The 23,614-nt window shown below is 49.8% G+C and overlaps 1 protein-coding gene across 7 annotated transcripts in view; it reads left to right on the forward strand.

Annotated features, from left to right (window-relative positions):
* AK8 (adenylate kinase 8) overlaps positions 1–23,614 on the forward strand; it is a 133,369-nt gene that overhangs the window by 91,820 nt on the left and 17,935 nt on the right. The window contains exon 12 of one of the 7 annotated variants that reach the window (XM_082468213.1): positions 12,827–14,223. The exons of the other annotated variants lie outside the window; for them this stretch is intronic. Within the exon in view, the coding sequence (XP_082324339.1) occupies positions 12,827–12,857 (31 nt within the window). The 3' untranslated portion in view covers positions 12,858–14,223. Of the gene's footprint in view, positions 1–12,826; positions 14,224–23,614 lie in introns of those variants that run through there. 7 annotated transcript variants of the gene reach the window in all.

Consider the following 23,614-nt stretch of genomic DNA (forward strand, 5'->3'; position numbering starts at 1 on the left):
TGGGGCCAGACCCTAGAAACAAGCCTCCGCTTAGTGGTCGGAGGCGGCCCAGAATGTTCTGACCAGGCTGCTGCTGCTGGATCCCTTGCTCTCCTCCTCTCCCCTCTGCATCTTCGCATCCAGTTTCTGACTCTGCTCTGCAGTGGTCCTGCCTTGTTTGTCCCTGAGGACACTTCTCCCCTTCCCGGTCCTGCCCCCTCATCTTGGACCCTCATCATCACCCTGACAACAAGAATGATGGTAGTGATATCTGGTATCTACCGAGTGCCAATTGTGTGCCTGCTTTGCATCTCCTTTAATCCATTCAATAGCCCCATAAAGTAGGTTGGTTCAGTTAAAGGCATGTGGGCTCAGAGGAGCCGTGTCCCTTGCCCCAGGCCACGTGGAGGAGACCAACCGGGACCCCAGCTCTTTGCTCTGAATGGCTCCATCGTTCCCTTTCTGCAATGTGATGAGCATCTATCCTGCTCTCTGGCTTGCTGGCTTGAAAACACTACAATTAACCTCAGTTTTCCTGTCTGTCAAATGGAGCAATAACCTCTACCCTTTTAACCTGACAGCACCAGTGCTCTGGAGAGTGAGTGGAATATGTGTGCGTGTGATTTATAATTGGCAAGTGCCGTGGATGCAGGGGGCTCTATGAGCTGGCTCCGAATATCCCTCCCACAGCTCTTTCTGGGAGGACAGACTCTCATTCAAAGTGTAGGATATAGTTTTCTCTCCTGCTCTCACATAATAAATTACATACTCCATGCCCTAAATAGGTGAGCTACTGATTTGCCTACACTTTAAGAAGCATGGAAACATTTATTATAATCATTACCCATGTGCTTTTGAATTCCTATTACATAAAAAGAGACTAAAATGGCAAATACTGTTATACTCTGAAAGACGACTGTCAGCGAGTAATTGCTGTATCTACTCATGGTGGGCTGGTACAAATAACTCATTTCTACTCAAAATATTTTCCCTCTAGTCACAATCTGCTTGCTTTTCTTACCTACAAAAGACATTTTAAAGACTCCCGTTGGTTGGAATTGGGGAAGGTAGCTCCTTATTCACCAGGCGGCATGTGGGATGAGAGACTGGCCCTGAAATAGACAAAGACATAAATCACCTTTTTGTCTGGAAGGGCCCTGTGGATCCAGGCAAACAGGAAAATTGTGATCAGAGCATTTAACAATGTTGATAAATTATTCTGCTGAATGCTGGTTTGATTTCGTGGGTTCAGCTATGTTAAATTTGAACGATGGAAAATCATGGTATGTTATGAAAGTAAAAACTGAACTGGCATATAGTTAATATGCCAGAGCTCTCTAATTTAATGTAAAAGCTTATTATTTTTTAGTTGCATATGACATTGTGTTTTGGAGGACAACACAACGAAACCCTCGGAGAATGGCTTCACCATTTCTGATGTGTTCCAAAGTGAAAAGGATGCTATAATCTCTTAAGAGAACAGCAGTTGGACCAAAGAAAAATTAAAATGCGCAACGAGAGCATTTCTCGCCTCTCCTCTCTCTCTTTCTCTCTCTCTCTCTTTTTTATTATCACTTGGTCCTTCCAGGAAGCTCTCATATTTCTGCAGCTGATCCTTATGTGGATTAGGGATAATAAACAGCCCATTAATGGAGGCCTGAACTAGGAAATGGAGCTGGAATCAGCAGCAAAATTCAGTGGCTGACTGAGGTTAATAACTCCATTACTCCAGCCCCGTGCCAAGCCGCCCAGCGAGCGGGATGTTAGCCTTATCTTACTCCACGTTAATTGAGCTAATAGAACCCGGCTGACCCTGCCTTGCTGCCACCATCCGAGAGTTTACCAGACATGGGCTGGAATACATATCATGGACTGTGTACTCCACGGTGCCTTTTGTTTTTGGAAGAAAGATCTTTCCTAAACATCGGTGAGCCGGAAGGCCCCTCCTAAGAGCAGAGTCGCTGCGCACCTATCCACAGCAGGGTCCCCAACCACTCGGATTCTGTCGCACGAGCGATGGTGTCCATTGACCCCTCTAGGCAGATGTCCGCTTGGGTTCGAGGGCTTTGGAGGAAGTAGCCATTGTCTCAACAAAGTGTCTGGGTTCAAGGGTAAAAAAGAAAGTGTGCGTGTGATGGAGGTGGGATTGGGGGGCAGCTCCAGGCCTTGTCTCTTCTGGTTCTTTCTTTCTTTCAACATTCAGCAGCTGTCTCTTTTTCATCCGTCTTTCCCCTTCCTGATAGTTCGACACACGTTTCTGACAATCTTGCTCTGCGGCTCGCTGGTAAGCGGTCCGGGGGCTCTGCATAACCTTTCTAAGCCTCGGTTTCCTTATCCGTCAAATGGGGTGATAACCCAGCCCTTCTTACCTCACCTTTGCTGGATTCATGTACCGTATTTGCTGGGAAAATGCATATGGGTGGGACTTAGGAATTAGAAAATGCTCCGTACAACCAAGATGATGTTGTCAACAGATAAATATCGAAACCTGAATTTCCTGCAGCCAGTTGTTATCCTTTCTGCGTTCCAGTTTCCTCAACTGAGGACCAGGGACCGTGGCATTGAGGACGTCAGGTCGGGGGTAGGAGGCGGTGATGCGGAAGCACTCTGCACAGAGCCTGGCGTATGTACGAGGGCCTCCGGGTGTGGGAGCCGCATTTATTCCTAATACATTGGGAGCTCTGGGCCTGTGCATGGAGACCAGAGCTTCTGCAAAGCAAGGGCAGACCAGTTCCTCACAAAGGAACTGTGGCCCGGGCTGGCCCCTCGGCTGCTCGGGGCACACTGCTCCCCTCTGGGTGGAGGAAGGTACTTCCTTGTTCACCTGCGGTTTGCGGGGCAGAAGGTGATCCCGCAGATACACAAAGACAAAACTGCACTTTTGTCAGAGAGCCAAAGAGCCAGACAAACGGGGAAATCTGAATGCTGGAACAGTCTCGCAGGTCGTGTGGCGGCCGTGAAAAAGCGTGGATCACCTGTCCCCTGTTGTTTTGTAAGATTTAAAGATTCTTTTTTTTTTTGGCCATGCCGCATGGCTTGCGGGATCTTAGTTCCCCGACCAGGGATCGAACTCGGGCCCCGGCAGTGAAAACGCCGAGTCCTAACCACTGGACCGCCAGGGAATTCCCTAAAGATTCTTTTGATGGCAGGACACAACCAAATGACACTCAGAGAGATGAAAGGCAGAACTCTGTTACTTACAGCTCCAAACGAGAGGCGGCTGCCACACGGGGCCGGTGCGGGGGCTTCACCCTGGGGCCAGGGTGACCGCAGCTGAGCCGTGGAAGGCATCTTCTGTCTGGCAGGAGGGCAGTTAGCTAGGTTTTGCAGCCTCTTGCTGGATTGGCTAATTTAAATAATTTCGGGGGCTCCAGGGCCTGGGGGCTGTCCCCGGCTGGAGTGTAGGAGTCCCGGAAGGGGAGTGCTTGGAGTGGGGCTTGGCAAACTGCCCAAGAAGGGGACTTGAGGGTTGTGAACCATGACTTGAAAACTGGGTCGAGACAGCACTTGTGAAATGCCGTATCACACCTGTCCTGCTTGGGATGGACTTTGCCCGCCTGTCCTCATTCTGTATTCTTCACCTTTCCGTGATCGAGGAATACTTTTGGAGACAGCCTTGAAGAGATTAAAACTCAACCCGAAGGTCTTCCGTCCCGGCAATACTTGCATCTCTCCAGCGTCTCTGAAATCTCTGCCATCACCTGCTCCGGCGTCCCGTTCGGGTAAACTGCCTTGTCCTCGCTTTCGCATCCTCTCCCCGCAAGACGTAGGCCATCTTCCCAGGCCACCAGCTCGGTCTCCACCACACTTGTTACACAGCCACTTAGCACATTGCGACAGCACGCGCCGACTGTCCTGGCTCTGAGAGTGAGTGTTGTGCTTCCTTGTAGCAAAAATAAATACTAGCTGGTGATGGGAATTTGGCAGCCTCCTGGGAGGTCGGAGGGGATGCAGGCGATGGTTCTCAGAGCCGGTGGCTGGGTCACCGGGCCTGGAGTTAGGAAAGGAGGTGCACCCTGGGCCTCCAGCTCAAGACTGTGGCCAGTGGTGGAGTCGGGGCCCCCGGGGCTGGAGCATTTTAATCCTTCGGTAAATAAGGACTGAAGCAGAAAAAGGGAAGTTCTCCCATTATTTTCCCGCCTAGGGACTGTTGACATTTTACCACTTATTTCCAGTGTTTGTGTAAGAAAAAGTCTGGTGAGGATGATTCTGAGCAAATGTGGAAGGTCGGCACCGCTTTGTTTCGAGGGTTAAAACTTAGTTTATGACAGTCTGTTACTAAGGTTTGTCGTCTGTCTTGAAGAGCATGAGAGCAATTACTTTTGAAGCAGCGACATCAAAAATGTACCTGACCTTTGAACTCTTTGCCTGCAGCCTCCAGGATCTTGCAGAGAATAAAATATAAAAGTACAGTGAATTCTCAGAAAGAGAGAGCGAGCCCAGACGACCACAGGCTTAGCTCTGCTGTTCCCAACGGGCAGCGGGGACCAGAAGGCACACTGCGTCGTGTGCTGGTGGCAGGAGACTTCAGGGCAGCTGGCAATCCGGGAGCCTAAGAGACGGCCTGTGCTGGGTGATGGAGGGCCTGGGAGTTTAGTCTTAGGAAGAGACAGGGCACACGTGTAACAAGGGATCTGCGTGGTATTTTCTTGGTTAGTAACGTTGTTAGTTAAAGACTGACAATAACCGTCTTGCCGTAGTATATTGAAACTCAGTGTATTTATTTATTTATTTATTTATTTATTTATTTATTTAGGCTGTGTTGGGTCTTCCTTGCTGCGTGCGGGGGCCACTCCTCGCTGCGGTGCACGGGCCTCTGCAGTGGCCTCTCCCGCCGCGGAGCACAGGCTCTAGGCGCGTGGGCTTCCGTAGTTGTGGCGCACGGGCTTAGTTGCTCTGCGGCATGTGGGATCTTCCCGGACCAGGGCTCGAACCCGTGTCCCCTGCATTGGCAGGCGGATTCTTAACCACTGCGCCACCAAGGAAGCCCCTAACTCAGTGTGTATATTAACCGTTAAAATTTTTTTTTCCTAAGAACTTTCTGAGAACACCCGGTTCTGCCTGGCTGGCTCTCTTGCTGTCTAGGAAGGGGTCCAGGGTGAGTTTGCCACACTCTACTTGAGCACTCTTTCTCCCCAAGTGACACCGCGTAAATGTGTCATTTGGGGAGGAAGTGACAACTTCTCTCAGTTTCCTAGTTTAGTGTCTGATAACCTTCGCAGTCAGAAAATTTCTCTCATGCCCAGCTCTCCCTTTTCCCCCCATCAAGGTTGACTATTCTTCATTGGCAAAGCACATCTCAATTTCTGTTTCCCCCATGGATTCCAAGCTCTTATTAGGGGTGCAACGGGTTTTATCCAACCAGTAACAGTTGGGCCTAAGCCGGTGGTGACTGAGACATCAGGGGAGATAAACACGCCTTCCCTGCTATCAGACATCCGAAGCAATCTCCAGGCCTCGGTGGAGAGTGACAGGTGACCTTTAGCAGAATGGAGCCCAGGGTAGTTGGCATTTGAGTCCAGCTCTGATGAAGACGCCCCCATCTTTGGCAGGTGCAACGCTAGACCGTTGACTTAAATTCATTTCCCAGAGAAAGGCAAGAGGACGGAGGCCGAGATGACCTGGAGAAATCATATTTGTTTTCTTTACCCATAGGAGACTTTGGGAGGCATCAGAGTGTACTTCAATTTTCCATCTTCCTTGGAGGCATAAATAAAGTGCTGAACTGTTGAACCCCGCTTGTGCTTTAAAAGCTTGGGCCTCTGCCAGATTCATGTGGCAGATGTCTAAAAGCTTGTAGCTCTCCTCCCTAAATATCACAGAAATTATTTAATAATAATAAAAAAAAAAACTTTTAAGAAGGTCTCCCACAAATTGAACTTCAGCCTTACTTTTTCTGAGATTATAGAACCCTGGGCCTTGCCTCCTTGTTGGCTTTGAGGTGTCTGCAGATTACAGACCCCACCCAACACCTGCCCCCACCCCCAGGGGCAAGTGGGTTGGAACCCCCATGTGGCTCTTGAGGCCCTTCCTTTCTCTCTGGGCCTCTGTCTCATGAAGCCTAGGTTCTAGATCCTAGGAAAGGACTCCATGCATTGGGAAGAAACCCACCAGGCCTGGAACTCCCACTCACAGAGTAGGAGGTGGGGTGGGGATCAGGAGAGGAGGGCTTCCCTCTTTCCCACCCATCCCTCCCCTTCCTGCCCCCGCACCTGAGCACATCTGCCTACTTCCTGCTTGCTAAACACCGAGTGTTTGCTCCTCATGTGTCTTCCTTCAGAGCACCTTGGGTTTTTGTCCAAATCTTATCTTTCCTACAAGGCTTAGCTCAAACTCCACCACCTCCAGGAAGCCTTCCCTGACGCTTCTCCTTGCTCTGCACCTTCATGGCACTTTACGTGTTGTCCTGCGGATGGGAAGCAGCTTAACAGGACAGTGTTTAAGCAAGAGGCCCCAGAAACCTGGCTTTGCCTCAAATACGCTGTGTGAGGCTGGGCAGGTTTTTTTTCTATCATCTCTGAACTTCAGTTTCCTCCTGTGCAAGATGGGGATGACTTTGTTCAGATAAGCACCAAATATTTACAGAGCATCTGTTACGTGCAGGTACTGCTCGACTTCTGGGAACACAAAAGGAAACAAAACCGAAAATACTTGCTGTCACATGGCTTACATTCCTGCTGGCGTGAGAAAGGCTATATACAACCAACAGATGCATACTATACTGGGTCCCATGGAGAGCAGTAAAACAGAGTAAAGGGGAGAAGGGAAGGTGGGCAGGAAGGTGGGGAGGGATGGGTGGGGTGGCACATTGCTTGGAAGGTGGTCAGGGATGGCCTTTCTGATAAGAGCACATTTGAGCAGAGGTTTAAACAAATCCTGGGGTGATCTGTGGTAGAGCAGTTCGGACCAGGGGAACAGCAAGTGCAAAGGGCCTGGGGTGAGAATGTGCTTGGCACTTTCAGGGGGTATCATGGAGACTGTTGTCAATGCAGCGGCGACGGGGCGGGAGGTGGTGAGTCAGAGGTAGACGAGCCTCCTGGAGGACTCGGGCTTTTCCTCTGAGTCAGGTGGGAGCCACTGCGGGTGGGGAGTGATGGGCAGTTGAGTGATGATACTTATGTTTGGAAAGGATTACTCAGGGTCCTGGGTGGAGAATGGAATGTAGGCAGGAAGACAAGGGCAGAAGCAAGGAGGCCAGGCAGGGGGCAGTTGGCATCATCTAGGTGAGAGATCCTGGTGGCCTGGCCCAGGGTAGTAGCCATGCAAGTGGCAAGGTGTACTTGGGCTCTGACTACGTTTTGAAGGCAGAACAGACATGGTCGATATGGACAACTCCAGTTTTTGCTGGAGCACAAGGGAAGAATGGGCTGGCCATCTACTGACCAGGGGGATATGGAAGGAGCAGGTGTGGGGGACGGGACCACCAGTTCCATTTTGGACACGGTAAGAGTGAGATACCTATTAGGAATCTGAACGGGTTTCCCAGGGCTGCTATACCGCAGACTTTGTGGCTTAAAAAATGGAAATTCATTTCCTCACAGTTCTGGAAGCTGGAAGTCCAAGATCAAGATGCTGGCAAGATTGGTTTCTTCTGAGGCCTCTCTCCTTGGCTTGCAGACGGCCACCCTCTTCCTGCCTCTTCGTGTGGTCTGTTCTCTGTGTACAAGTGTCTCTTTGTGTATCCAAATTTTCCCCTCTTCTAGGACACCATTCAGATTGGGTTAGGGCCCACCCTGACAGCTTCATTTAACTAAATCACCTCTTTATTTTTATTTATTTATTTATATTTATTTTTGGCTGCCTTGGGTCTTCGCTGCTGCGCGCGGGCTTTCTCTAGTTGCGGCGAGCGGGGCCTACTCTTCATTGCGGTGCTCAGGTTTCTCACTGCGATGTCTTCTCTTGTTGCAGAGCACAGGCTCTAGGCACACGGGCTTCAGTAGTTGTGGCATGTGGGCTCAGTAGTTGTGGCTCGCGGGCTTAGCTGCTCTGCGGCATGTGGGATCTTCCCGGACCAGGGCTCGAACCTGTGTCCCCTGCATTGGCAGGTGGATTCTTAACCACTGTGCCACCAGGGAAGCCCGCGCTCTCTTGTTTTGCTTTTAAGTGCCGTGTGTATTCTTTTTCTCCACCCGGCACACCTGCTGTCCTTCCCCGTGTCCCCCTTCCCTTCCCCCGCCTGACCCCTGGCGGATTAAGATGCTGGGTTGGGACGGCCTGGAATGTGGCCGCCCTTGTACCTGCTGGAGGTTCCACCCGCGTTTGCTTTAACCAGAGGCCCCTCTTCGTGTGGAGCTCTGGGAGCATCCCCCATTCTCCTCTCAACAATAATTAGCCTTGTAAGACTAATGGACGAAATCGTGTCTAATTACCCTGTTGAAGGCCCAATTACGCGATTAACATTCGAGGGCTATAAGCTAATGATGAGAAGAGCCTCTCATTTGCATAGCATTAAGTTAATTGAGCTGCAAGCCGAGGGGTGGATGGGGTGGTGATGGCAGGATTCTCTTTCTGGACGGATACTAATGACCAGAGAGGATGATTCACCTGACAGCTTTATTAATTAACAACGATCTGATTACCTAGCAGGAGTGGCAAGTGGCAGTGGGCAGAAAGCCTCGGCTTTGTGAGAAATGAGAGATGGGAGCCCTAGTCTGCTGATTTTTCTTCCCAGCACTTGGCTCTGTTAGAGGCAAGCTCACCATCACCTTGAAGAACCATTTTAGAAAAATTTCCCTTTAAAATCGTGCTCGAACACTTCTGTTATGCACTTCCTTGCACGTTGACTTCACTCATTCCGTCATTCATTCATTCTACTCACATTTACTGAGTGCCCCTGACCTGCGAGGCTGGAGTCCCTGCCCTTGGGAGTGTCCTGGTAGAGGGTTCCCTTGGGCTAAAGACACCCAGCTTCCCCCAGAGGTTTGGGATTCAGCCCTGAGTCAACCTTGCATTTGACGAATGTCAGCATAGAATTTCAGACTTTGAAGAATCCTTAAGGATCGTCAGTTCAAATCTCTTACCCCCTAAAAATGGGGGCTCAGGGAGGCTGGAGCTCAAGGTCACTTGGCAGGGAGTGGTGGCAGTGGGATGGGGTCTGGTGCTCCTGGCTCTGCCCTACACCCCCTGCCCACTGAACGGTCCTGCCTTTTCAGCACCTCCGTCAGCCCCTCTGCACTGTGTTTTGAGTATTTAGTTTTGTCTCCTGGGAAACTTGCTGAAGCCCCTCCCTCTCCACTCACAGCCTTGTCTGCTTCTCCTCCATGAGGGCAGAGACTGTATCGTGCTCACCTTTGATAAATAGATGATTGAACCAAGTAGGGAACTGTTCAAGTGACGTGGCTGGGACTAAACCCAAACTACTTTCCAATGAATTTGTTTAAAAAATAAAATAAAATAAAATCATGTGTATGTCCTTTTGTAACTTGCTTTTGTACTTTGTAAAATATTTTGGACATCTTTCTTATCCTTACGTAAAGTTATAACTCATTAACTGTTTGCATAGTATTACACTGCAAACTATTGCATAGTAATAGTTTTTGAACAGGATTGCATAGCTCCGATGTATTATAATGTCTTTAAATGCCCTCTGTTGGCAGGCATTTAAGTTATTTACAGTTGTTTTTTTTCTATAACAAACAATGCAGCAACAATGGTGTATACACACACTCATCTTTATGCATTTGTTGTGGTCAGTGGAAAGACAAGTTGTAAAAGAACATATACAGCATGATACCAAAAACAAGTAAAACTAAGCAATGTGATACACCACAACCAAGTTGGATTCATCCCAGGGTCACAAGGATGATTCAACATAGGCAAATCAATCAATGTGATACACCACATCAACAAAAGAAAAGACAAAAACCACATAATCATCTCAATCGATGCAGAAAAAGCATTTGATAAAATTCAACATCCATTCATGATAAAAACTCTTAGCAAAGTGGGGAAAAGCTATTTATGACAAACCCACCACTAATATAATACTCAACATGAAAGGCTTCCTGTTAAAATCTGGAACAAGACAAGGATGCCCACTCTCACCACTTCTGTTCAACAGAGTATTGGAAGTCTTAGCCATAGCAATCAGACAAGAAAAAGAAATAAAAACATATCCAAATTGGAAGGAAGAGGTAAAATTGTCATTATATGCAAATGACATGATACTATATATAAGTAATGTGTTGTTTAAGTATTCATACACATTTCTCAAAATTCATGATGGTGGTTCTCCTGGGGTGTGTGTGGAGACAGAGGGATGGGATTGGTTAGGAGCATCCAGAGTGTGTCAATATTGGAGGGATGCATTTCTTACGTGACTGTATCCACCAGAATAGAAATTATTCTAGTAAAGGATTCTTTGTCTTATTCACCAATTTATCTCAAGCTCCTAAAATAATAATACCTGGCACATAGTAGGTGCTCCATAAAGAGTTGTGGCCTGAATGATTATATGTTACATAACTTATTTTTATGTATCAAAATATGTCATAATAAGAAATGGGGAAAATATCATTTTCTTCTCATCCTTCCCCATAAGCAACAACTCTTTGTAGTTTCTAGGGTATTCGTCCAGAAAATTTCTCTGCATCAATAAGGAGATTATAAATATATGCATTTATTTTATATAGATGGAGACATACTGCACACACTGCTTACTCTCTCTTTTCTCTTGGCAGCGTATCTGGACATATTTCCGTGTAGCACGTTAGCTCTGCCCCATCCTTTTTAATAGCCACATAGTATTCCAGCCTTAGACTAGGCAGTAAGTAATTTGACCACGTCCCTACTGAAGAGCATTTAGACTGTGTTCCTTCTTTCATTTTGCAAACACTGCTACAGTTGATGTCCTGTAGTATGGTTCTGTATATTCATGGGACTATCTCTACAGATTAAAATCCTAAGAAGTGGAGTTGCTGGATTGTAATTTTTATTTTCAGTGGGTGCTACCAAAGTGCCCGAGAGCTCCTAACTCTACTGGTGGAGATAAAGCACTGTGTGACCAAAGGAGGTATGTGTGTGGAAACTGCTAGACCATCCAAGGAACAAAGGCTTCATGTAGGTTTGGGGATGCCACGCTGCAGGACTCCAGAGGACACCTAGGCAGCAAAGTGGGTCCCTGGAACCACCCAGGTTTGTGACGCAGTTCGGCTGAATCACCACGCAAATGCTCAAGCTATGGAAATGTTTGACCGCAGGAAACTTAAGTTTTAGGGAGCATATTTTGTTCTTAGGCTCGATGATGGATTTAAAAGATGCCTCAATGTTTTCTTTCAAGAATGGTTGTATTACCCACGGCAGTTCCTCTTTGATTTACTTAGAGTATTTAAGTAATGACAATTATTCCAATTTTTAATGCTTTGAGCCTCTAGCCACAGCTAAAACATGACAGGCTTATGAACGTAAAGGCCAATCGTGAAGGAAAGTGGTTCTCGTGAGAGCCGTGTTGCCTCTCCAAGAAACCTCAGTGCCTCTGCCAGATGCAGAGCATGGGCGCCGACTCGCCATTGGGATGGGACCCAGGCATCCAGCCTTCAGGAAGACAAGGCCCTGGAAACTCTGCTCTTCGTTCAGGCTGCCTGTCTTGGTGCTGGTGGCAGAAACATGCCAGGCTCGTCTGTCCTTTGTGAGAACAGTTGTGCACCCTGGAAGAGCGTGGACGTAGAGCTCCACCTGGAAGCAGGCCCACTCAGCTCCCGTGGGGACGGACCTCTGGCTGGCATTGCCATGATGTCTTCTAGAAGCCGTAGGTTTAGCGTTAAAGACATGAGCTTTGGAATCAAAGACCCGAGGGGTTTTTTTTGTTTTTTTTTAATTGAAGTATAGTTGATTTACAAAGTTGTGTTAATTTCTGCTGTACAGCATAGTGACTCAGTTACACACATATATATATATATATTCTTTTTTATATTCCTTTCCATTATGGTTTATCCCAGGATATTGGATATAGTTCCCTGTGTTATACAGTACGACCTTGTTGTTTATCCATTCTACATGTACTAGTCTGCATCTATTAACCCCAAACTCTCAGTCCATCCCTCCCCTGTGCCCCCGTCCTTGGCAACCACAAGTCTGTTCTCTATGTCTGTGAGTCTATTTCGTAAATAGGTTCATTTGGGCCATATTTTAGATTCCACATACATTATATCATATGGTATTTGTCTTTCTCTTTATGACTTACTTCACTTAGTATGATAATCTCTAGTTCCATACATGTTGCTGCAAATGGCACGATTTCATTCTTTTTTATGGCTGAGTAGTATTCCATTGTATATGTATACCACATCTTCTTTATCCATTCATCTGTCGATGGACATCTAGACTGTTTTCATGTCTTGGCTATTGTGAATAGCACTGCTATAAACATTGGGTTGCATGTATCTTTTCAAATTAGAGTTTTGTCCAGATATATGCCCAGGAGTAGGATTGCTAGATCATACAGTAATTCTATTTTTAGTTTTCTGAGGAACCTCCATACTGTTTCCCATAGTGGCTGCACCAATTTACATTCCCACCACCAGTGTAGGAGGGTTCCCTTTTCTCCACACCCTCTCCAGCATTTGTTATTTGTAGACTTCTTAATGATGGCCATTCTGACTGGTGTGAGGTGGTACCTCATTGTAGTTTTGATTTGCATTTCTCTAATAGTTAGTGACGTTGAGCATCTTTTCATGTGCCTATTGGCCATCTGTATGTCTTTTTTGGAGAAATGTCTATTTAGGTCCTCTGACCATTTTTCAATTGGGTTGTTTGCTTTTTGTCATTGAGTTGTATGAGCTGTTTGTATACTTTGGAAATTAAGCCCTGTTGGTCTCATCGTTTGCAAATATTTTCTCCCATTTCGTAGGCTGAAAGACTTGAGTTTGAATTGGTGTTAGTCGACAGACATTTAGTGAGCACGTACTGTGTGCTGGGACGGTGAACAGATCAGACGGACCAGCTTACCCTCTAGGTGGGAGCGGAATTTTCAAAGTGGAATTAATAGCCTGTATGGTGTAAAGTCGCTGTTAGGTTCAACAAGGTGGTTTCTACTAAATGTGAATAATAAACCGTAGCAGTTAGCACTTTTGCGCCAGCTTGGTGAACTGTGGTTCCTTCCATGTTTCAAAAAGAGGATTGGATTAACCAACAGGCCCCCAGGCAGGTAGGTGCTACTCATCAGAGGAAGGTACGGCCTTTCTTTCTGTCTCATCTGTCTTTTTCATTTGCTGTGAGATGCCGGCCCTCCTGTCCCAGCGATGAGCGGGTTGGGGGCGGCCTGGTTGGTGGAACGAGGGTGGGAGAGTATCCTCCGGAGATTGGCCTTTTGCTCCCAAATCCTCCACGTGCCAGTGAGCCGTGGAAACTTCTCTGCCGCTGCTGGTGGTGGGCACCAAGTCCCCCAGCCGCTTCCGGATTGAAACATCAGTCACTTCGGCTGCCCCTGGACAGATGCGTTCAGCTGTCATCTGCCGGGCGCCCATGACGACCGTTGCAGCATAATAGAGACAAATGTAGCGCCAAACTGGAATTTGATGGATTCGAAATTATGTCTTTAATTCACAGTTGGTATAGAGTGCTCATAAAATCTTGATCATGATAGAGAGGCTAATAAACATTTGAGAACATAAGTATTTGGGGAGGAAATGGCTTTGTGAAACGTTTAGTTGTGGAGTACTTAGAAGAACAGAGAAAATCAGCTGGCAGAACTCTCTAGATACCAATCTGGTGAGTTGTATACGTAGGGTTGGTAACGAACTTGAGTGCGCCGTTTTATGGGTGTGCAGACATTAATTTGACGAGCACAGCCACGAGGGCGGCACTGCCTCACGCCAAGCCTCGAGCTGTATGCCCTTCAGCTACCTGAATCGAGGGGCAGAGGTACAGCTGGCCGGGGGTACCAGCCGGTACACAGCGCTGCATTAGCCAGAAGGCCAGCCAGGCGTGCACCTGTGCAGGGGAAGACCTGCCTTGAAGCCCTGAACTGCTGTGGTCCCTGAGGCTGGGTAGAGCAGCCATGTGGCAGTCAGGTCCACACTGCCCAGGTTCAAATCCTGCTTTGCCATTTACTGGCCATGGACCTCGGGCAGGTCACTCCCCTCCTCTATAAAGTGGGCGTGATCTAATGGCACCTGCCCCCAGGGGCTGGTGAGAAATCAATTAGGTGATGCATGTCCATTGCATAGGAAAGCACATTTTCAGCTCCCAAGAGTGAGATAATTGGGAATTCCCTGGCGGTCGGTCCAGTGGTTAGGGCTCCAAGCTCTCACTGCCAAGGGCCCAGGATGGATCTCTTGTCGGGGAACTAAGATCCCACAAGCCGTGAGGCGCGGCAGAAAAAAAAAAAAAAAAAAAGAGTGAGATAATCCAGTGAACTCTGACTTGACTGGAAAGATGCCAGCAGGGGTGCCAGCGATTCTGGCGAGAGGGTGGTTCAAGATTGATTTGTGTTTTGGAGCGTGGCCCCCGGGGTGCTGAGCCCCACCCACCCCTGCCCTCCCCTTGCCAGGGCACCCTTGCCCTCCCCTTGCCAGGGCACCCTTGCCCTGTGGGGCGAGACGTGGGTCTGTGGTTGGTGGGCAGGTGGGTCAGAAGGAATTTGTTACCAAGAACAGTGAAAGTTTAAAAATACGCGAATGATTTACTTAATGTTCTTACAGGTTTCAGGCCCCGCCCCACGCCCCGCCCCCCCACGCCCCGCCCTGCTTCCCTTCCACGCCCAGCATCTCTGTGCCCGAGCGAGCGTCGTCCTTCCTCTGGACGCTGCAGAAGGCAAGAGGGTTTGAACTGAAGCTTTTTCTCTGTAGAACCTGGGGCTCCTTTTGGTAGGGGAATTCTCTCTACCTATAAAGAGTGAGCTGCTGCTTTGGGATTTCCTATGAGAGGAAAACAAAGGGAAACAGAATTGAAACGGACAAGAGTCTGGACAAAAAGAACTCCTGTTGTGTCTGTAAAGGTGATGATAAGAGAAAAAAACCAAAGCAGGCTGAGGGATAAATCTCTTCCCTTGGAAATCTTTGAGAATTAGTGATGGTCACTGGTCCTAGGCAATTCTGCCTGTGGAACTGGAGGGCTTCTGGGGTTCTCTTTGATTCTGGGGTGCTGTACTGCACCGCTACTGGGGCTGCGCTTCTGGAGCTCGTGGGCATGGATCTCAGCAAATAGGAAGGTCATTTATTCATTCTGCAAACTTAGGATTAGCCCTATGATGAGTGTTACGTGCACACAATGCAGGCTCTGGGGATGCAAAATGGGTGAGACGCGGTCCCCTCCCCCCGGAAGTCTGCCTTTCAGAAAGGGATTCGAGGATGCTCGACCCATAGCAGTCTCTCCTGGGGGTGTTTCCTGGGGTGTAGGGTAGGGCACTCGACCCTGGGAAGACACCCTCAACAGGAAAACATTTGAGGGAGTGCGTGACCTTCCAGGTCCAAGGACGCGTGACCTTCCAGGTCCCCGACACACGGAAAATACGAAACCCTGTTAAGTATTTCAGACGAGCAAGTTATAATCCAAATATCCCAGCCCGACAGTGAGTTCTCCCTGCTGTCAGCTGGAAGAAGGGAAGATGCTGATAAAAATATCAGCAAAGCATGGCTAATCGGGTCAGCGGTACTGTTTTGGCCGCAAGGCCTTTTTCTGTAAGTGGTTGGGGAAAAGTGGAATCAGAAGGGAAAAAGTCAGCTGGCTTTGCGAGGCAGGCACGGCCGGGCAGGAAGAGTCAGGGCAGCTGCCTTTGGCTGAGGTGTCCCTTCGTGGAACGGCCGGCCGCAGGACGAGCCAGCAGCCACAGAGAGTGCGGTGGCGGGAGTGATGGGAGCCCAAAACACCACCTGGCCGGATGGAGACGTGCTATTAAAAGACAGAGGGCTCCTGACACTCCCCACGTCCACTCAGGTAGGCCTGGGAGCTTGGCGCTGTTCCCTCACTTGTGTGCTTAGCCATCTTCTAGGAAAACATAATCATCCAGAGTCATCGGTGACGCAATGACAGTGTTACAGGCTGGGGTCACCTTGGGCTCCCCCCGCCCTCCGCCCAACAGTAAGCTGCTTTGCTCCATCATCACCCCGTTTGTATCTGCAGTCCTGCTCAAAGATAATGAAACGCAAATAGCCATTTCTGTCCTGACCCAAGATGCACCTGTGTGCCTGCCTGTGGCCGAGGCACTTCAGAAACATCAGAGAGCAATCTGCTGGGCGTCTCCCGTCCCCTTACCTCACACGTCCGTGTCTCCCCTCCCCTGACCTCGCACGTCCCCGTCTCCTGGGAGCCGTTGTGCAGTGATTGTGGGCATCCTTGTCTCTTCCTTCCCCGGAGTTTGTGCTGCGCTGAGTGGGTTCTCAGGGTCGGCCTGCAGCTGGTCCTTGAGGGAGAGGCCCCGTGGAGTGACAGCGAAGGGCCGGTCCCTTCTGAGCTGCACTAACTGAGGCCAGTTATTTCTCCTCCAGGCCCCTTTTCTGCATCGAAGAATGGAGGTGATAGTAGTACTTAATTCAGAGCTGGCAGGACACCTTTGCGCTTGCCACCTGCCGACCCACTGTCACCGTAGTGCCACCCCAGGAGGTTGCAGGGATGGGCCGTGAAAGCATTTATCTCCTGTGGTCGCCAGGGCCCCACCACGTGAAGGTGCCTGTTCCATCCCCGCAGGCGGGGGGAGGGGGGCCACCTCAGGGGGATGACCTCCAGTCCTCCGCAAGGAAACTAGTATGTCCTGGAGCCACAGCGGGCCCTTCCCTACCAAGGACAGGGAAGGACTCTCATCTGGGGGAGAGTCCAGGGCGGCTTCAGCCCCCGCCCCCCATGAGCTCCCAGCCATCGTCTAAGCAGCATGAGACTCTGCAGACGCATCTCATGCATCACTTCTAACCAGGCCACTGCCCCAAGCCCTTCCCCATAGATATTCCAGGGCCCCGCCCTTGGGGCCAGGCAGAGGGCCAGGCTCACCCCCTCCGGTGGGCGTCCTAGCAGTGGAGGGGCAAGGTGAAGAGGCCCAGGGATGTGAGTGCTCGTTGAAGGGGAACTTGGGCGGTGACTTTGCCTCTCCGAACGTTTGACTCCTCGTCACTGAAAGAGGCCCAGAGTAAGATTGGCTCCTCTCTCGTGGGCATGCCGTGTGACTCCCTGGGGCAGAGCGCTCGACGCAGAGCCCAGTCCTACTAATAAGGAAAGCACTCACGCATCGATCTGTCCATTCCGTGTGTGTTTATTATGGGCTGCTCTTTGCCAGGCCCTGTCCCAGACCCTGGGGCTACAGCAGTGAACAGAACATTCCCACGGGCAGAGACACACACCACACAAACAAGCGCAGGGGAAACATGTGCCAGGACGGAGTGCCCTGTGGGGAGGTAAACTGCCGAGTGTGGCGGAGAAGGGCGAAGTGGCAGCTTCCAAGGGGAAGGCGCCTCTGAGAAGGGATTGTTTAAGCCAAGACTTGAATGAAAAGGAGCCAGCGGTGGGGAGAGGGAAGGAAGAGCCACCCAGGCAGGTTACGGGGCAGTTCATCTCGGGGCGGGGGTAGGGGGTAGCGGGGAGGCTGTGAAACCTAAACATGAGCCTGAGACCCAGCCCTTCATAAGCCAGGGTGAGGGCAGGGGAGGCCCCTGGGAGCTGTTCGGACACCCGGAGTGCGGGGGGGCCTGGGGGTATTGTCTGTATATTTCAAACATTTTATTACACAGGGAATCCGTTTGTAGAACAGCTAGAAAATGTAGCTAAGTAAGAATATTTCCAGTACCCAGAGACAATCATTGTTAACTTTTTGATATAGTATGCATATTCTGACATTTTCAGGGATACTCTGCAAAAACAGGGTTTTAACTACGCACATTGTATCCCATCCTTTTCTTGCACTTAATGTGTCGTGAATCCCCGTTCACAAACACTCTCCCGGCCCCTGTGTTAGTGGCCGCACAGCTCTCCTTTGAGGGCAGCTGTGCCCCGACACAGACACAAGATTATTGCAGGGAGATGCCCTTGGGGTAGATTACTCCAGACCCGGTAGGCTTCTGGGCTCGAATAATAGATGTAATTCCTAGGCAACTGTCGAAACCCAGAAGTTTTAAGTTGCAGACCTGTGTCCGCAGCCAAGGACGTGGAAAAGCTTTAACTGGAGACTCAGGTTTCACCTCATAGGTAGGTTCACTTAAGAAGTTTAACCCAGGAATGTAACCAGATAAACAGTTTAACCCTGGGTTTCTCCTCGGTAGGCGATCAGGGGCGTCTTCTCCTGGCACTGCCACTGCCAAACCTCGGGGCTGTGCTTTGAGCGAGGCCTCCCAGGGCAGGCATCCTTCATCCCCCAAATCGAAGTTTCCTCCGGTTTTGATCAATGAAGTTCAGGGTTCAGCTTCTACCCAACTTCCATTAGTCACTGTCTCTGGATGCACCCTGAAGTTGGGTGCAGATTCAGGAGGGGACGGGGCCCAAGGGAGCCCCTCTCGGAGGCTGCCCACGGGGGTAGGTCTGAGTTGTGCCCGGATTCTCCAGGTGGAGTCTCTTTGGCTTTGTAGAATCCGAACCTATGTCTTTCTAGCCCACAAGTATGAGCTTCCTATCATATTTTAGACATTTGAGAAAAAAGAGAAAGTGCCTTTCCTGGAATGGAAGCTCAGAGGGGATCTCCCAGAGTTGGAACGTTCTGGAAAGTCCTTTGAATTGTGCCGGGAATGCCGTGGAGGTGTGTATCCCATAGGGTCTCTGCGGCCTCTGCTCTGGAAAAATGCGGGGACGAAGTGAAGCTGGTGGAGGCCTGACAGAGGAGAGGCTAGTTCAGGGGGACACAGGGGGTGGGTGAGGCCTGGCCCACCCCCAGAGGCTTGTGCACGGCGGAAACTCAGTAAAGGTGAGCTGAGTGTGAATCCAGCATGCAGAGGAAGGCAGGGGAAGGAGGTGGCGGAGGAAATAAGAGGAGACACGTGCAGGCGCCGAGTCCTGTCCTCCCTGCGTGGTGGCCTTTGTAGCCGTGTGTCCCTATGGCTTGTGTCTGTGGCCACCCTCCCCCCGATTCTTCCATCTGCCCTCAGCTCCAGCCCACCCTTCAAAGGACGAGATTCTATTTTTTTTTAAAATAAATGTATTTATTTATTTATTTTTGACTGTATTGGGTCTTCATTGCTGTGCGCGGGCTTTCACTAGTTGCGGCGAGCGGGGGCTACTCTTCGTTGCGGTGCAAAGGCTTCTCATGGCTTCTCTTATTGCAGAGCACAGGCTCTAGGCTCACGGGCTTCAGTAGTTGTGGCTCGCAGGCTCAGTAGTTGTGGCACACGGGCTTAGTTGCTCCGCGGCATGTAGGATCTTCCCGGACCAGGGCTCGAACCCACGTCCCCTGCATTGGCAGGCGGATTCTTAACCACTGCGCCACCAGGGAAGTCCCAGGACAAGATTCTTGAGGACAACATAGTTGAGTCAACCAACGTTTATTGAGCACCTACTGTGTGCTGCGCACAGTTCTAGGAGCTGACAGTAGGGCAGAGAACAGCCCAGACACATCTGTGCCTACAGACAGTAAACACAAACAGATGCATCTGTGATGTCTCCCAGGGAGCGGGGCTTCAAGGGGAACAAAGCAGGAGGCGTGAGAGGTCGGGACCCTGCTCACCACTGGGGCCCAGGGGGGAGACGTCTCGGCGGAGTTCTGGATCAATAAAAGGGGTGGCCGCGTGGCCACTGGGAGTCCGAGGGCCAGGGGCCACCTGTGCGGAGGGTGTGCTCCTGACAGCAAGGAGGCCGTGTGGCCGGGGAGTCAGGAGCCGGGGTGGTGGAGGGGCTGGGGGTCTGCGAGCAGCCGACACCCAGGAGGTGAGCTGAGCACGTGCACACATTCCTGAAACAAATCATCCAAAGGAAACTGAGAGCCTAGACACGGAGCTGGTACAGCTGTGGGCTCTTGAATCAGACGGACCTGGTCGGAGCCTGGCTCTGCCCTTGACTGGCTTCATGGCCTTGGGCGAGTTCCCTTCCGTGGAGCCTCCATTTTCTCATCTGTAAAATGGGGCTGGTTTCAGAACTTCGACCTCAAAAGCACGATGCTGAGTGACAGGAGCCAGTCACAGAAGGTCATGTCCTACGTGAGATCACTTATACTAAGTGTCCAGAACAGGTAAACCCACAGAGACAGAAAGCAGAATACAGGTTTCCTTTGAATTCAGGTAGTGAAAATGCTTTGGAGGGTGATGCAGTGTGTTTCCTCACCTGTGAAATGGGGAGGTGGTGTCCGCACATCCTCAGTGTGACGCCAGGCACGGGGCATCTGAGGAGCCAGAGCTGTCTACGAGGTGCTCTGCACAAGAGCATCCAGAGGGGCACTGTGGCCCAATGGTTACAGCTCAGCCTGGGGTGTCCAACTAACCTGAACTCAAAAAGTCTGCTGTTGGGACTTCCCTGGTGGCGCAGTGGTTAAGAATCCGCCTGCCACTGCAGGGGACACGGGTTCGAGCCCTGGTCCAGGAAGATCCCACATGCCGCGGAGCAACTAAGCCCGTACGCCACAACTACTGAGCCTGCGCTCTAGAGCCCGCGAGCCACAACTACTGAGCCCATGTGCCACAACTACTGAAGCCCCCGCACCTAGAGCCCATGCTCCGCAGTAAGAGAAGCCACTGCAGTGAGAAGCCCACACATGACAACGAAGAGTAGCCCCTGCTCGCTGCAACTAGAGAAAGCCCACACGCAGCAACGAAGACCCAATGCAGCCAAAAATAAATAAATAAAATAAATAAATTTATTTTTAAAAAAAGTCTGCTGTTACTGAGGATGTGACCTTGGGAGTTTCACTCACTGCTTGGAGCCCCAGTTCCCACACCCATCAAATGGGGCATAATAGTCGTACCTCCCTGGTACAGGGAGAGATTCCATGACATAACATTGTACAGTAAGTCCCCTACATACGAACCTTCAAGCTGCGAACTTTCAAAGATGCGAACGTCAGGCGTGAGTGAAATTGCAGCTCGCCCTCCGCCTCCTATTGCTGACGATCCTTCAGCTCTACCATCTCCCACCTCCTCTCCCTCCTCCGCTCAGTAACTCTCTTTGCCTGTTCACTCGATGCCACCCCTGTATCCCAGCTGTTGTACTGTACTACTGTACTTTTCAAGGTACTGTACTGTAAGATTAAAAATGTCTTATTTCTTGTGTTTGCTTTTTATGTATTATTTGTGTGACAAGTATTATAAACCTATTACTGTACAGTACTATCTAGCCGATTGTGTTAGTTGGGTGCCTAGGCTAACTTTGTTGGACTTACAAACAAATTGGACTTAACGAACGCGCTCTCGGAACGGAACTCGTTCACGTGTAGGGGACTTGCTGTATCTGTAGCATGCTTAGCCCATAACAAACACTGTCAATATTAGCTGATTAACAACAGCCATTTCATTGGAAAATTATTGACTTAAGACATTAGGGTGTGCTTCACCCGCCTTGCCTGAACCATATTTGCCAAATACCTTGTGCATCTCATCTCTCTGTTGGTTGCCAACTGGTCTTTTCATACTACATCTTTTAATCTTTTAATAGCAGGACCAAACCCAAGTGCCAAGAACAGGAAATCTTTGTTCGTATGTGTACGAGCACACCTTGGAAGCTTTGTGAGGACAGGACCGTGTCTGGCTCATTCACCGCTAGGTCCGTGGTACCTGGGACAGTGGGTGACTAGCACACAGGAGGGACTGGGTCAATATTTGTTTAATGAATGAACATAAGTTGATTCTCCTAAAGCAGAGGCATTGGTTTGCACTGAGCTATTTTCTCACCTGGCTCCTCTTACCCCTGGGCACGTGGGAGACGAGGTGAGCAGGGTGGTCCACACACAGATTCATCTCACTTTCTGTGGCTCTCGGTGGTCACCATCTGTGGTGTCCTGTCTCTGGTCTGCCCGCTCTCGTGAAATGAAGTGCTGACTCCATGATGATGTCAGGGTGTCAGGCTGGTGCCTGGACCCATTAAGCTATAACTGTGCATTGTGTGCACAAGAAAACCTGGTCCACTCATGTGCGTGCGCACCGTCATGCTGGTCCTTAGCTTAAAATCGATAATTTCCCTTTTTAAAAATTAGCTTTTTCTTGTTATTATATAATTAGCGTTTTTCTTAATTGTAGAAATAATACATTCTCATTGTAAAAAAAAAAAGCAGATATGTATAAAGTAAAAAGTCCCCTTTTTGCCCCTACTCTCTCCCCCCAAAATAAACATTATGGCTAGCTTGGTGTACATCCTTCTAGATTTACTTCTCTTGTTAAACAGGCTCATATAATATATGTTATTATGTAACTTTTTGTTTTAAATTTAAGAGTGTGTCTTGGCTTCTTCACCAATGTCAACACAAGTGTTTGCTTGGAAGAAATTCCTGAACCGAGACGGTTGGTTGCCCTGTGCCTCAGCTTCCCCGTTTGTGCACTGAGAATACTACTGTTTACCTCGCAAGATGATACAAGGTCATGTTTGTAAAATATGTAGGACAGTTGGTTGCCCATGGTAAGCACTTGATGAATGATACTTTGGTTTCCTTTTAAACCAGAATGCATTAAGTCCACCTGGACTACCCATTGCTCTTTAAGTGTAGGTTGCAAGGAGGTGATTTAGGCCGAGTTAACTTACTTTCTGTTAGCCTGCCATTGGCCCTTCTTCCATCCTTGAAGTGGCAACCGTTTGGGTGTTCTTCTTACCCGTGGTCCCTCGGTTCCTGCAGCCTTTCCACCTGGATCTAGTCAAAGAGACACCCCATGCTTGTAAGAGGAGGGTCCGCTGACTCCTTGGGCCTTCTGGTAGACCAGCAGTCACTTCATTGGACAGCAGAGCATTCATGTGCAACTGGGGGGTAGAGGCCAACCCTGACCATGATGTGCATTGCGGAGGCGAGAAGTGGTGAGATTGGCCTCCCTACTCGCATAAGTTAGAATCTCTAATATCACACGATAATAATATTGGCTGAAATAACGTGGGCTGTTATGACTTGCCGGACCCAACCCTAAGCATGTGGCTGAGTCTCTTCATCCCCATCCCCATCCCCATCCCCATCCCCATCCGCATCCCCATCATGGAGCCAGAGAGCCTGAGGCTTGCCCAGGATCACAAAGCTCTTGAGTGTGGATGTGGAGAAAGCGTGTGAGCATTGATCTGAGAGTGCAGCTTCTGGCCGCTGGCCAGTCCCTCCTCCCAGCTCTGGGTGCCAAAAGTGGAAGCCAAAGAAATTCTTTCTCAGGCATCCACCGGGGGATTGAAGCTATGAACCCCAGGGTTTTTAAATCATTTATTTTAGGGGGGTGTGTGTCATGTGCGCACGTGTGTTTAGCTCCCGTGAAATCCAGACTTAGAAGCCAGGGGAGAGAGCAGAGCCATTTCAGAGGCCGGCCAGTTGGCCAGGCTACTGAGAGCAGCAGACCCTTGAGGCAGGGCTCTGATGGTCTGGGATGCACTGGGGGACGCTCGCCCAGGCCTCGAAGAGTGAGCTGGGGTGGTTGGCAGGAAGGTGGCGTCTCTCGGAACCGGGCACCCCGCTGGGCCGCGTTCCCCCTGCCCTTCAGGCCCGGAACCGTGGACTCGAGTTCTCTCTTCCGGAGCATCGGGATAGTTTTGCTCTTCTCTGCGATTTCCTTCCAAGCACACGGCAGTGTGCTGACGGCAGAGCTTCACGATGGGTCCAAGTCTGCCCCTAACTGCGAGT

The sequence above is a fragment of the Balaenoptera physalus genome (assembly GCF_965194825.1).
Source record: "Balaenoptera physalus genome assembly, chromosome: 7".
NCBI classification, from domain to species: Eukaryota; Metazoa; Chordata; class Mammalia; order Artiodactyla; family Balaenopteridae; genus Balaenoptera; species Balaenoptera physalus.